This window comes from Mesoplodon densirostris, chromosome 4 (genome assembly GCF_025265405.1).
Source record: "Mesoplodon densirostris isolate mMesDen1 chromosome 4, mMesDen1 primary haplotype, whole genome shotgun sequence".
NCBI lineage: Eukaryota > Metazoa > Chordata > Mammalia > Artiodactyla > Ziphiidae > Mesoplodon > Mesoplodon densirostris.
In genome coordinates this window covers 39,272,394-39,286,468 of record NC_082664.1, presented here as the reverse complement: position 1 = coordinate 39,286,468, position 14,075 = coordinate 39,272,394, and the positions used below count along the sequence as shown (strand labels likewise).

The following is a 14,075-nucleotide window of genomic DNA, read 5'->3' as shown; positions in this document are numbered from 1 at the left end:
TTGTTACTGTGTATATAGTGTAGAGTATATCAACTTCTTTATCTACCAGGGAAGGTGAACATTTTTACATATGTTTGTTTAGTATTTTCCTCTTAGGTGAATTATCTGTTCATATGTGTCAGAACTTGGTTTGTTTTTTAGAGGAAACTTTTTACATCTTCTAATTACCTATGAAGCTGTTCACATGGCTGTTTCTTGTCTTCAGTTACTTTGTGGGATGTTGCTATAGACGAATAATTTGATTCTTTGCGTCGGAGATATAACACAGATTAATTTCTTTAAAGAAATGCAAAAAGTCGGAATTAATTACTCTCTCAAAGTCTGAATTAATCTACCACATCAGGGAGCCTGTTGCTGCATTTTGTGCACATGTCCAGTGGTTAAGATACTACGTATTCACACCACTCGAGGTAACACAAGCTTCTTAAGCCTTAGTGCTGTGGGCTTGCAGAAGCCATTAGAACAAAAGCACAATTGCTGATGTTCATCATTGGAAGCTGTAATGTACTTCTGAGTGGCTAGCCAGACAAACTACTGTCGAACTGTGGAAACTGTTAGCCATATATGAATTTCATTGCTTTTTAAAGTTGTATCTGAGAGGAAGAGTTTAAAATCCAAGCATTTCACTGAAGGGAGATAATAAAGCCTACAGTCCTGCTTCAGTTTATAGTTTCTTGATCATGTTTATATTAATTATTTCATTTGAGCCTTCTAGCAAACTCTGTGAGGTAGGCAGGGCCCTGGGCCCCTATGTTACAGCAGAGGACATGGAAGCTCAGAGAGCATCAGGTGACTGCTTGTGGTCATGGCAAGAGTACGCGGCAGAGCCAGCGTGAGAAGAGGTAGTTCTTTTTGCATCCTGAAAAATGTCATCTTGAATAATGTACTCCTTAGGATGAATTTCGTGAGGAGCTAGATAAAGTGCCATACGTGGTTGTAATTAGAGCCAAGTACAGTAATTAATAATGATGATTTTTTTTTTTTTTTTTCGGTACGCGGGCCTCTCACTGTTGTGGCCTCTCCCGTTGTGGAGCACAGGCTCCGGACGCACAGGTTCAGCGGCTGTGGCTACGGGGCCAGCCGCTCTGCGGCATGTGGGATCTTCCTGGACCGGGGCATGAACCCGTGTCCCCTGCATCGGCAGGTGGACTCTCAACCACTGTGCCACCAGGGAAGCCCAATAATGATGATTTTAAGTCACCAAAGAAAACTTAAATCATACTCCAGATATTATATTTAGTGCGTCAAGGAATTTCCATCACTATTGATTAAAAACAAATGTTGATGTTACTAAAAGAGTGAATTATATAATTACTTGAAAAGTTTTCTTCTCCTGACTGTCATAATTTGGGATTATATGAAACAGAGGTTGAGAATGTGGACTCAAGAGTGAGAGAGATATGGCTCTGAGACTCAGTTCATTGGCTGAGCCACTTGGATAAGGCACTTCATTCCCCCAATATTGGTAATATTTCTAGTGTTCCTGTCAGAGATATTTTACGGTGCTTAAATGAAATATGTATAAATACTTAGTGTATTATGTAAAATGCTTAATGCATAGTAAGCACTCTATTTTATCATGAACTAGGTGTCATTTATTGGTTAAATATGCTTCGGTTCTCTTTTACTCTTTTATATTTGAAAATTTAAGATCAAGCATGTGCTTCTTCACTCTAACCTTTATTACAGAAGAAAGCTTAGAAAGAAGAAACAGTTGTTATTTTTTAACACAATCCCCATTCATTATAATTTCTTTTATATAGCCTTCTATTGTTTTTTTTAAGCTGAATCGAATGCAGTGAGTAAATGTGGTTTTGGACAGGCACACTTTGTAGTGACTATGGGTAGATATTCCTTGTGAACTTGTCCTTTCAACCATGTTTAGTCTTATGAGTCAAGCCTCAGGAATTATCTGCATTCCATGAGTTTCATTTGTACGTGAATCTTGGTGAGTGGTTTTTAGCCTTTGATATTTGGAATGAGGCTTGCTTTTTGTGGAGATTTTATTATATTTTATAATAATAATCTATGTATAACCAAATTCAGTTTCAGTAAACACGGAAAAGGGCAGAATATATTTGAGCAGGTATGATATAGGAGAGATTATAATCAGCTTTAAATTATTCAAGGGCTGGTTACTTAGCTTTTGTATGTATTTATATTCTTATTTGTTCCTTAAATCGATTGTGTTTGTCTGTTTTATTTTTCACTTGTACCTTCTGGGGATGGGAAAGGCATGTTTTCATTGTTGGAACCTTTTAGCTTTAGGTGTGTCAGGCATTAGCTATAGTTTGCTGCTGTTCTAGGATATATATATAGCACTTATCAACATAGTTGAAACTTGCACTAATAGAATTTGTCTAGAGTGGGTCTTCTTGGATATAGATCTGTATCTTCTACTTTATCTGTTTTCTGCCATAACTGGACCCAACATACTTAGATTGCTCATTTTCAGAGACTTAGACTATTAACATTATAAACATCTTGACTACAACTGAAATTTTCTTTGAGGTTTGTAATCTTTTAGGACATTGCAAAGCTTCAGAGTCCTTTTTTATTATTATAAGTGCAAGCTTCATTGTACTCTAGATATAAAGAAGTGACAGTTAATAAAGGTTGAACATGCAACAAAAAAAGAAAAAAGGAATTTATATTAGATGATAAATATCCCTTCCCTACAGAGGTATTGAATATTTTGAATTTGGGAAAAGTTGTCCTAGACCAGAGCCTGATGTTTTCTGTGATGAAATATAAATGTAGCACTGTTTTTGTTGCTTAAAATGCAGAAGCTAGTGAATTGTTTTGAAGGGAAAAAGTGTATTGTGGCATCAGGAAGAGAATTTTGTGAAGGGGCATTGGGTGGTGGTGGATGACCTAGTGGATGAGGGGTGGGTCCCCTGGTCCAGGAGATGAAAAACAGCTGTGAAACCTAAAGCCTGTCATACAGAGTGAAGTAAGTCAGAAGGAGAAAAACAAATACTGCATGCTAACACATATATATGGAATCTTAAAAAAAAAAGAAAAAAAAATGGTCAGAAGAACCTAGGGGCAGATGGAAATAAAGACGCAGACCTACTAGAGAATGGACTTGAGGATACGGGGAAGGGGAAGGGTAAGCTGGGACGAAGTGAGAGAGTGGCATGGACATATATACACTACCAAATGTAAAATAGATAGCTAGTGGGAAGCAGCCGCATAGCACAGGGAGATCAGCTTGGTGTTTTGTGACCACCTAGATGTGTGGGATAGGGATGGTGGGAGGGAGGGAGATGCAAGAGGGAAGATATATAAGAACATATGTATATGTATAACTGATACACTTTGTTATAAAGCAGAAACTAACACACCATTGTAAAGCAATTATACTCCAATAAAGATGTTTAAAAAAAAAAAAACAGCCATGAAGTTCAAAGTTTAGAGAAGGGCCATGGCTGGGTTGTTGGGGCCAGAAGATAAGTATGTGAGCATCTTCCCACTCCTAGACCATATCAGACAAGATGGAATATTGAGGATAAATTAAAAAGGAGAAAATAGGCCCTGTCATAGACCACAGTGCAGGTAAAATTTCTAACATTAGAGAACATGGGGGTACAGCAGCCTTGTGGGGAGAAGGGAGAAGCGACTCTCAGCACAGTTTCAGTAGGAGGTACCTGGTGAGGATGCTTAATGGTTCTATCCATCCATCCCTCCACTGACTCCTTGCACATTTGTTTAGTGTCCTATTTTGCATCAGACTTGGTGTTTGGTGCTGTGGCTACAAAGAAGGAGGTGGTACTCTCCAGAAGCTCACGGATCAGATGGGGTCTCAGACACAGGGACCTGACAGTTGGAGTATTTGTGCTTAGTTTGAGGTATGAGGTGTATAGAGAGCACAAAGGCAGACCTTCTCATTCCCCTGGAGCTTGGGTAGGAGAAGCACCATATGCAAAGACAGAAAAGTGAGAGACAACATGGGACATTAAAGAGAGCTTGGATTCATTTGCCATATTTGTAGCCTGGGTCAGGAGATGGGGATAGAGAAGGAGGAAGGTGCCAGATCTTGAAGAGCCTGGAATGCTGTGCAGTTGATGAGGAGCCTCTGAAGGGTTTTAAGCAGGGAAGTAAGATCACTAGACTGATGATGTTAAGAACTCAGCCTAGGTCTCCCAGCCTCTGGGAGTGCTGACAGCCTTTCCGGGATTGCTCCAGCGGCAGCAAGCCACCTCTCCCGGTGTTACGCCCCTTCACAGGGGCAGGTGGGGATGCAGGGGCCCCACCTCTAGTGACTGATGAAGTGGAAGTGTGAGGACCATCTACACCAACTCAGGACAGCTCTGAAGGGCCATTTCGCCTCCTGAGCCCACTGTGGGGTTGGGAGAGGCTGTTCTGGAGCCTGCTTTGCAGCTCACTACAGCTCTCATCCTCTGCTCAGCCCTGCTTCCTTCTCTGCTTTGGCCATCTCAGCCTTTGTGAATTCTGATCTCTACGAGGTTGCCCTGTTCTATCTGGCGTTCCCCTCGAAGCGCTGAGGTCTGCACGTTGTCTCCAGGTGGCAAGCACAGACAATCCTGGGGCTCACCTCGCTTGTTTCCCTCTCAGAAGGATGACCCTCCAGCACTGCCTGTTGTACTCTTAAAATGCTTCCTATTAAAAATAATTTTTTTTCCTAGAAGAAGGTTGACTGTGGATGCTGTAACTCCTTCATGGCCAGAAGGGAAGTCACCTGTTCTACTTTGACTATGTTGAGCTGTGAGTCGTGGAGGTAGCGCCGTTAGCTATGCGTTCAGTGTGCAGTTGGCTGCGTGTTCATTCAAGATATTCAGCTTGCATTTACTTAATTGAAGCTGAGGGAAGATGTTCCGAGAATAAGCAAGTTGAATGGTTGCTATTTTCTTAATTGTACTTGGCCACCCACCTCCCCTCCCCGCCATCAACATGGGATCTTGCTACTTTCTAGTGACTGAGCCTTACCACCCCATGTGTACTAGCACGGACAGATAATGATGCCATTTCACAGGGTGAAATTAGCTTTAACACCCGCACTGGCTCTGTCTCGAAAAAGATTCTGAATGTACTGTTGGGTGGACTCACTACCTGCAAAGGTGTACATACGGGCAGACACACAAACTTATCAGCTCTGTTTAATGTCCTTGGTTGAGGAAGGGGACTCTGACTAATGCAACATAAGAAATATGTGTGCTTGGGTCATTGAGAGCTGATGGTACTTTTTTAAAATTTTATTTTTTATTTTATTTTATTTTTTTAATTGCAGTAAAATTGCTTTACAATGTTGTATTAGTTTCTGCTGTACAGAGAAGTGAATCAGCTATATGTATACATATATCCCCTCCCTCTTGGACCTCCCTCCCACCCCCACCCCCCACCCCATCCCACCCATTTAGGTTATCACAGAGCACCGAGCTAAGCTTCCTGTGCTTTATAGCATGTTCCCACTAGCTATCTATTTTACACATGGTAGTGTATATATGTCAATCCTAATCTCCCAGTTCGTCCCACCCTTCCCTTCCCGCCCTGTGTCCATGTGGTACTTTTTTTTTTCTTTTTGGCTTTATGATCTTCAGATGAGTAATGATTTTTTTGATAAGACTAACTGACTGTAATTCCTGTAAGGCAGGGTAGAATGCATGCTCTGTTGCCCACTTGTTTATTATATGACATTTTGTTCCTTTTTTTCTTTTCAAGTGATAGACTTTGATTTCAAGAGGTAGGTAGAATAGGGGTGAGTTTAAGAGTACATTGTGTGATTATTAGGCGCAAAGGCAATTATTAAGTGCAAAGTTTGTTTACTTACTGGATGTATTTGTGTCAATTTTATATTGTGTAAATATGTATCTAAATTGTTTGACAGACTATTTTATACTTATCAGGGTAGTAGTCTTATTAATTTTGTGTTTTTTAAATGACGTGGATTATTCTCTAATTATTAAAGAATTTATAAAGTTAACCCTAATAACATGGAAATAATAATCATTTTGAGAAAAATTGAAAATAATTTTTCAATAATAAAGAGAATTTATTCTCTAGTTTCCATACTGTCAGAATGTCGTGTAATGAGAGTGTGACCTTCAGTCATTAAGGTGATACTTTGAACATTTGCATTAGAAAAGCAGATTTGTATCCATCACACCCACTCTGTGGGTCCATGGGGAAGGTGTTCATCTTGTGGCCACATTCGAGAACACAGCAGATTGTCCTCCCGGATGATCCAGAGGCTCAAACCCCAGCTTTGGCCTTGTCCGCATCGCCAGCCAGGCTGAGGATTGATCACAACTCAAAATAGCTCAGTAATTGAACTGGAAGGAATGTAACTTCTAGAGCAGCAAGGAACTGAGTTTTCTTCATTCTTGTTGTTTGAAATAATGCTTTAAAAGTGGTAAGATGGCTGGGTTTGGTACTTCTGTGGACTGTGAGTCCTGCTTTTTATAGCCTCATAAAATCACAGATTTATTTAGCTGGAAGGGCTCTTAGAGAATGTCTAGATCCACCCTTATGTTATGGATGGGGAAAATTATGGTTCAGATATGTTAAATGCATTCTCTGTGCTTGGGCCAGAATGAGAACCAGAACTCAGGTCTGTAAACCACTAGTCTAGGAATAATTCTGCGACGTGGCATTGCCTCCTCAAAGACCGTTCAGCTTCCCCGATTAGACTTAGTGCATCTAGGGTATTCCAAGCCTACATGGGAAGCATTGTCCTTTACTTGATAGCCATCCAGCGCTCATGTGTGTTGGTCCTTCTCTCACCATGGGCAGGGATCTTGAGGTCAGACTTGCTTCTGTTCTAGCTCGGGTGAGCCTGGGTCCTTGTTATTGTGGCCCATTCACCATTCCTGTCCTCCTGGAAATTAGTCTCATAGTATAACTCACTTAATTATTTGATTTAATCTGCATAGAACAGAGCTGAAGCACAGTGGTAACAATGGCCAGGAATCAAATAAGGTGAGGGATTATGTATCCCTCTTGTCTTGGAGATCATTTTTCTGAGGATTGATTATCTTGCTAACCACCCAGCATAGTGCCTGAGGCATACAAGCTGTACATTAATATGTTCTGGGTAAACTACTGGCTAATAATAAATGAATGAAGGCTAAACAATAAGAGAACATTTTTTTCCCCTGGTCTTGAGAAGTTTTAGGAGATTAATCCTTGCTGTTCTTTTCTGATTCAAATTTTTATGTACCATCAAAATACAGTGTAGGTGGGACTTCCCTGATGGTGCAGTGGTTAAGAATCCACCTGCCAGTGCAGGGGACATGGGTTCAGGCCCTGGTCCGGGAAGAACCCATGTACCGTGGAGCAACTAAGCCTGTGTGCCACAACTACTGAGCCTGCGCTCTAGAGCCTATGAGCCACAACTACTGAGCCTGCATGCCACAGCTACTGAAACCCTTGTTCCTAGAGCCCATGCTCCGCAACGAGAAGCCACCGCAATGAGGAGCCTGTGCGCTGCAAAGAAGAGTAGCCCCCGCTCACTGCAACTAGAGAAAGCCACGCGCAGCAACAAAGACCCAACACAGCCAAAAATAAATAAATAAATTTATTTAAAAAATACAATGTAGGCATTAAAATGATGTTTATGGAGACTAATAGCATGGAAATACTAATGCTTAATATTTAGCAGAATCAAGAAAAATTTTGTGGTATAATTACAACACTATAAAAACAAAGTTAAGAAACCTATGTTACAGATAAAAGTAGTCTAAAAATTCACCAAACTAGTAGGAGTGGTGGTATTTGGATGGTGGGGCTGTGGATAGATTTTTATCATTTTTTAGTTTTCTGTAACATTAAAAAGTTACTTTAATACACACATTTATAGTACCAAAAAACCCTCGTAAAAGTAAATGAATTGTATATTCCATTTTGTAGAAAATAAATTTGAACTATAGTTTGACTTTTTATCCAGTATACATAATTTAGATTTCAAAGGTTTCTTTCACTCCCTAAAAATACTTGAATCCATTTCTTCTTTTTCTTGTAATTATAACCACATTCTTTTTATTATTTACTTTCTTAACTTTTACTTTATATTGGAGTATAGTTGATTTACAATGTTGTGTTAGTTCCAGGTGTACAGCAAAGTGATTCAGTTATACATATACGTATATCTATTCTTTTTCAGATTCTTTTCCCATATAGGTTATTACAGAATACTGAGTAGATGTCCCTGTGCTGTACGTAAGTGCTTGTTGTTATCTATTTTATATATAATAGTGTGTATATGTTAATCCCAACCTCCTAGTCTGTTACTACCCCCCACCTTTCCCCTTTGGTAACCATAAATTTGTCTTCTAAATCTGTGAGTCTGTTTCTGTTTTGGAAATAAATTCATTTGTATCATTTTTTTTGACTCCGCATATAAGTGATATCACTTGATGTTTGTCTTTGTCTGATTTACTTCATTTAGTATGATAATCTCTAGGTCCGTCTGTATTGCTGCAAATGGCATTATTTCATTCTTTTTTTATGGCTGAGTAATATTACATTGTATATGTGTATCACATATTCTTTACCCATTCCTCTGTCGATGGACATTTAGGTTGCTTCCATGTCTCGGCTATTGTAAATAGTGCTGCAGTGAACATTGGGGTGTGTGTATCTTTTCGAATTATGGTTTTCTCCAGATATATGCCCAGGAGTGGGATTGTTGGGTCATATGGTAGCTCTATTTTTAGTTTCTTAAGGAACCTCCGTACTGTTCTCCATAGTGGCTGTACCAATTTACATTCCCACCAAAGTGCAAGAGGGTTCCCTTTTCTCCACACCCTCTCCAGCATTTATCGTTTGTAGGCTTTTTGATGATGACCATTCTGACTGGTGTGAGGTGATACCTCATTGTGATTTTGATTTGTATTTCTCTAATAATTAGCGATGTTGAGCATCTTTTCATGTGTTTTTTGGCCATCTGTATGTCTTCTTTGGAGAAATGTCTATTTAGGTCTTCTGCCCATTTTTCTATGGGTTTTTTGTTGTTGTTGTTGAGTTGTATGAGTTGTTTGTATATTTTGTAGATTAATCCCTTGTTGATTGCATTATTTGCAAATATTTTCTTCCATTTAATCCATTTCTTAACCCTTGGCTCTGTTGTGGTGGTGGATTGGAGGAACAAACTTATTTTTGCACTTATTAATGATTTGTAATTTGACTAGATTCACTTGTCCTGGTCAGCTTCCTCATCCACCAGTCTATATTTGCCAGGTCCTACCTGCTTTACCAGGAAAGTCTTGAGGGTGGGAAGGTAAAAACTGCTCCTTTTCCATTAAGCCTGTTAGGACAAGCCTTGCTTTTTTAGATTCCCCTAGGCAATTAGTGACTGCTGTCAGTTATGCATCCTGAGCACACTGTTCCTGTCTCTGGAAAACCTTTCCCACTTACTCATCTTTACATCCTTAGTAACTGATACAGTGCCTGGCAAGTAGTAAGCACTCAGTGGATATTTGTTAAATGGATGAATTAATATGGTCTCATGTAGAACGCTCAACTCTACATGAATTTAGTTATGTTTGTATAATATCTATCTTAAGCTTGAGTAGTAGAATAAAATTTGGTCAGAAAACTTCTAAGTTAAGCAAGAAACTTAGCAATCATATATGTGTGATTGAGGGCTGTAGTGGGACTTGGTCATTATAAGACAAAATGGACCCTTATCTGAAAAAGGTTAATTTTCTTTATTTCCTCTGTAAGAACACAGTTAAAGAGAAAGAATGGGTACCTGGCCAAGCAGCAGCTAGTGCATCTGTTGATGAAGACGTGTGTAATTTGGGTTGGTTGTAGTAGTGCAGGCCAAATGGGAAAAGCAAATAACTCTTCCTTTTCCCATTTTTAATAGCAAATTAATTTCTGAGTGTGAAAACATTTCTGCAGCTGCCACTAAAATTGGCAAATATTTTTCTAAATAAATAATATATTTCAGAAACAAACTTCTCATTTTAACAGGTAACATATTTCTGGCTGTTGTATTTGCTCACAAACATTTCAAATTTGGAAATATTTATTTTAAATATCGTGGAGATACCAGTGTTTGGAATTTTGAAGACAACAAATCTTTGATCAGTGGGGAAATGCTACCCAACAGAAATGTGTAAAAACGCACGTACAGTTATGTTACTTGAAACACTTGACAAAAATACTGTTATAATCACAGTGAGATCCTGCACATATTTTCCCAAACGTTTCAGTCATTTCAGAATTTTGCCAGTGACTATGCAACCATTTTGGCCACAGCTCAGTAGGACTAGTTCAGCTTTGTAAATTTAATAGAATTCCCCCAACTTCTCCATCCCTTCTTTCCTCCAGAATAGTTTGGGACCACAACTCCTCTGAAGCCTTAAAAATCCAAGAGAAAAAATCATTATAAATAGAAATAGGCATTTTACCTTAAAATACGTCTAGGAAGACATTTAAAAGCAATTCAGTTTTTTTGTGACCAAGGATTCTGGCCATTTGGGGAGAAAAAAAATCTTGTCAAAAGTGGAAGGAGGGGCCTCCCTGGTGGCGCAGTGGTTGAGAATCCGCCTGCCAATGCAGGGGACATGGGTTTGATCCCTGGTCTGGGAAGATCCCACATGCCACGGAGCAACTAAGCCTGTGAGCCACAGCTACTGAGCCTGCGTGCTGCAACTACTGAAGCCCGGGCGCCTAGAGCCCATGCTCCGCAATGAGAAGCCACTGCAATGAGAAGCCCAAGCACTGCAACGAAGAGTAGCCCCCACTCGCCACAGCTAGAGAAAGCCCGTGCACAGCAGCGAAGACCCAACACAGCCAAAAATAAATAAATAAATAAATAAATAAATAATTTTTTTAAAAAAAGTGGAAGGAAGAGGAACAGTTCAAATGGAGATATCAAAGAGGAAATTGTAACTTTCTTTTTTTCTTTTCTTTTTTTTTTTTTGTGGTACGCGGGCCTCTCCCTGCTGTGGCCTCTCCCGTTGCGGAGCACAGGCTCCGGACACGCAGGCTCAGCGGCCATGGCTCACGGGCCCAGCCGCTCCGCGACACGTGGGATCCTCCTGGACTGGGGCACGAACCCGTGTCCCCTGTATCGGCAGGCGGACTCTCAACCACTGCGCCACCAGGGAAGCCTGGGAAATTATAACTTTTAAAAAATACCCTGTGACTCGGGAACACTTGAATTTCAAAATTATTTTCATTTTTATTTGTGTGTGTATTAAAAAACATCCTTGTCGGAGGCGTGGCAGCAGCCCGGGAGCCTGAGGCCGGGGCGTCGTGCGCAGGCACTACCCAGCTGGGCTGTGAGGCGGCTGAGGCCTCGGCTGCGAGGCCTTCCCGATGAAAGTTGGGGCTCTGCGGAGCAGAGCGGAGGCTGCGCCCGGCCCTCGGGCGAGGTAGAAGGCCGGCGGGCCCGCTCCCCTGCGCGCTGTGGAAGTGGCGGCGGCGATGGACGCCCTAGAGGAAGAGAGCTTTGCGCTGTCCATCTCTTCCGCCTCTGATGCAGAATTTGATGCTGTGGTTGGATATTTAGAGGACATTACCATGGATGATGAGTTCCAGTTATTACAGAGGAATTTCATGGACAAGTACTACCAGGAGTTTGAAGACACAGAAGAGAATAAGCTCACCTACACACCTGTTTTTAATGAATATATTTCTTTGGTTGAAAAGTATATAGAACAGCTGTTGGAGTGGATTCCTGGATTTAACATGGCGGCTTTCACTACAACTCTACAGCACCATAAAGATGAAGTGGCCGGTGACATTTTCGACGTGCTGCTCACATTTACAGATTTTCTGGCTTTCAAAGAAATGTTTCTGGACTGTCGAGCACAAAAAGAAGGCTGCGGACTGGACTTAAGCAGCGGTTTAGTGATGACTTCATTGTGCAAATCATCTTCTATGACAGCTAGACTATGACTATGACTCCTACTATCACAGCTAGTCTTGGCTGTTGGAATCAATTTAGAGAGTTGTCCTTTACCTAAAAGGTACTTGTGAAAATCAGTTCCTAGTCTTACATGTACAGTCCTTGTATCACTTCACTGTCTTCTACTGGTCCCGATGCAGTCCCATTGTTTCTATAACTCTTGTTTACGTGTTTTTGAAAACATATTTTTATAGATGAATACTCAGGCTAACCTAGTGGATATAATCTTGGAACCTCCATGATTACTCACTTCAAGATCAAAGTATTATGACAAAACATCTGTGGCCCTAGGTCCCACCTCCCGGTAATGGGATCTTTCTAGACATCACTAGCCCAGTAGACTGGGAGAGGCTTGGCTAATGATGTCAGAAGAATACATTTTGGAATGACAGATTCTGTTCTGCAACTCTTCTTTAATGTTAAGTATCGATGGGTCAGAAGAAAATGACCTGACCTTCCTGGGACACGTTCTTGTCTTCAGTAACCCTAGTACTCCTCCCTAAGTAGACATCTCTCTCAGGAGCTTCTGAGTCTGGCTCCTGCATCAAGCCCAAGTCCAGCATTCCACCCGGGGGGCACTTCCCCAGCATACATGTTGGTGTGTCCATGTTGGAAGACCCCACCATCACCAACTCTCTTGGGCCAGCAGGCCTTGCATGTCCCACCAGGCTTTCTATGCACTCACAGCTTTTTATGTGGGTCAGAGTTTCAGTCCTGCAGCCTCAGTGGGCTTTTTGACTGGGAGTGTTTATCTAGGGTTTAACGCAAGCTAGCTGCCCATCCCGAGATTTCTGAAACTCCTACTGTCACAGCTAGTCTTGGCTGTTGGAATCAATTTAGAGAGTTGTCCTTTACCTAAAAGGTACTTGTGAAAATCAATTCCTAGTCTTACATGTACAGTCCTTGTATCACTTCACTGTCTTCTACTGGTCCCGATGTAGTCCCATTGTTTCTATAACTCTTGTTTACGTGTTTTTGAAAACATATTTTTATAGATGAATACTCAGGCTAACCTAGTAGATATTATCTTGGAACTTCCATGATTACTCACTTCAAGATCAAAGTATTATATGCTGTGTGCTTTTTAGCTGTTGGTGCTATGAAAGCAAAAATGCTTTCTGTGTTGGTGTTCCTATTTTACTGGGCACCAATGAACGTATGCTGGAAGTAGTCTAAAAGGTTTCCTTTTCTTAGAGCATGTTAGTGTTTGTGCAGGTTTGCTTAAAACCCTTTCTATGTAAAATAGCTCCTTAGGTTTTCTGTTGGGGTAGGGGCTCTGCACTTCCTTCTTGCTGTCAAAATAATCCTACCAAGATAGTGTTCCACTGGTCTAGCTCAGTAGGAGATAACAAACAGCTTTACTGGTCATCTTCCTGCTTGGATTTAGTACACTGGTTTACTACAATGTTTGATAGAACATTACTGACCAGAAAACATGGATGTCACATCTCTAGAAAGAAAAACTATAGTAGTTCAATTCCCAATGTGTACCTTAGTTGTTTTTTTGTTGTTGTTTTTATTTTTATTTTATTCAAGTAAAAATAAGAATCTCTACTGACTTTTCACTTGGCTGTTCTGGTTTTAAAGGATGAGCTAGCTGTAGGCTGTGTGTTTTTCTGTACCAATGTGGCGCTTATTAAATACTTTTGTCCCATGAGTAAAATTTCAGGAGTTTTGTGGAAAAAAAAGAAAAAAGCATCCTTGTTAAATATACTTTCTGAGACTTCCCTGGTGGCACAGTGGTTAAAAATGCCAGTGCAGGGGACATGGGTTCGATCCCTGGTCCAGGAAGATCCCACATGTCTTGGAGCAAGCCCGTGTGCCACAACTACTGAGCCTGTGCTCTAGAGCCCGCGAGCCACAACTGCTGAAGCCTGAGAGCCTAGAGCCCATGCTCTGCAACAAGAGAAGCCACTGCAATGAGAAGCCCACGCACCACAATGAAGAATAGTCCTCTCTTGCTGCAACTGGAGAAAGCCCACGTTCAGCAACAAAGACCCAATGCAGCCAAAAAAAAAAACACAAAAGGTGTGTGTGTGTGTGTGTGTGTGTGTGTGTGTGTGTGTGTATACTTTCTGAGTTATGGTTTGCTTGCTTTGGTTATTTAGTTTTTTAATTTGTTCATTCCTTTATTCACAAAGGATTTAAGATGACTGCAACAAATATGTATAAGAAAGCTATTATATGTCAATAA

At 40.7% G+C, this 14,075-nt stretch overlaps 2 protein-coding genes across 2 annotated transcripts in view; both read left to right on the top strand.

Moving 5' to 3' along the window:
- SYNE2 (spectrin repeat containing nuclear envelope protein 2) overlaps positions 1-14,075 on the top strand; it is a 345,609-nt gene that overhangs the window by 24,798 nt on the left and 306,736 nt on the right. The window lies entirely within an intron of this gene.
- LOC132489108 (ADP-ribosylation factor-like protein 2-binding protein) lies at positions 11,386-11,871 on the top strand. The gene has a single exon (XM_060098049.1). The coding sequence runs from the start codon at positions 11,398-11,400 to the stop codon at positions 11,869-11,871; it is 474 nt and encodes a 157-aa protein (XP_059954032.1). The 5' UTR covers positions 11,386-11,397.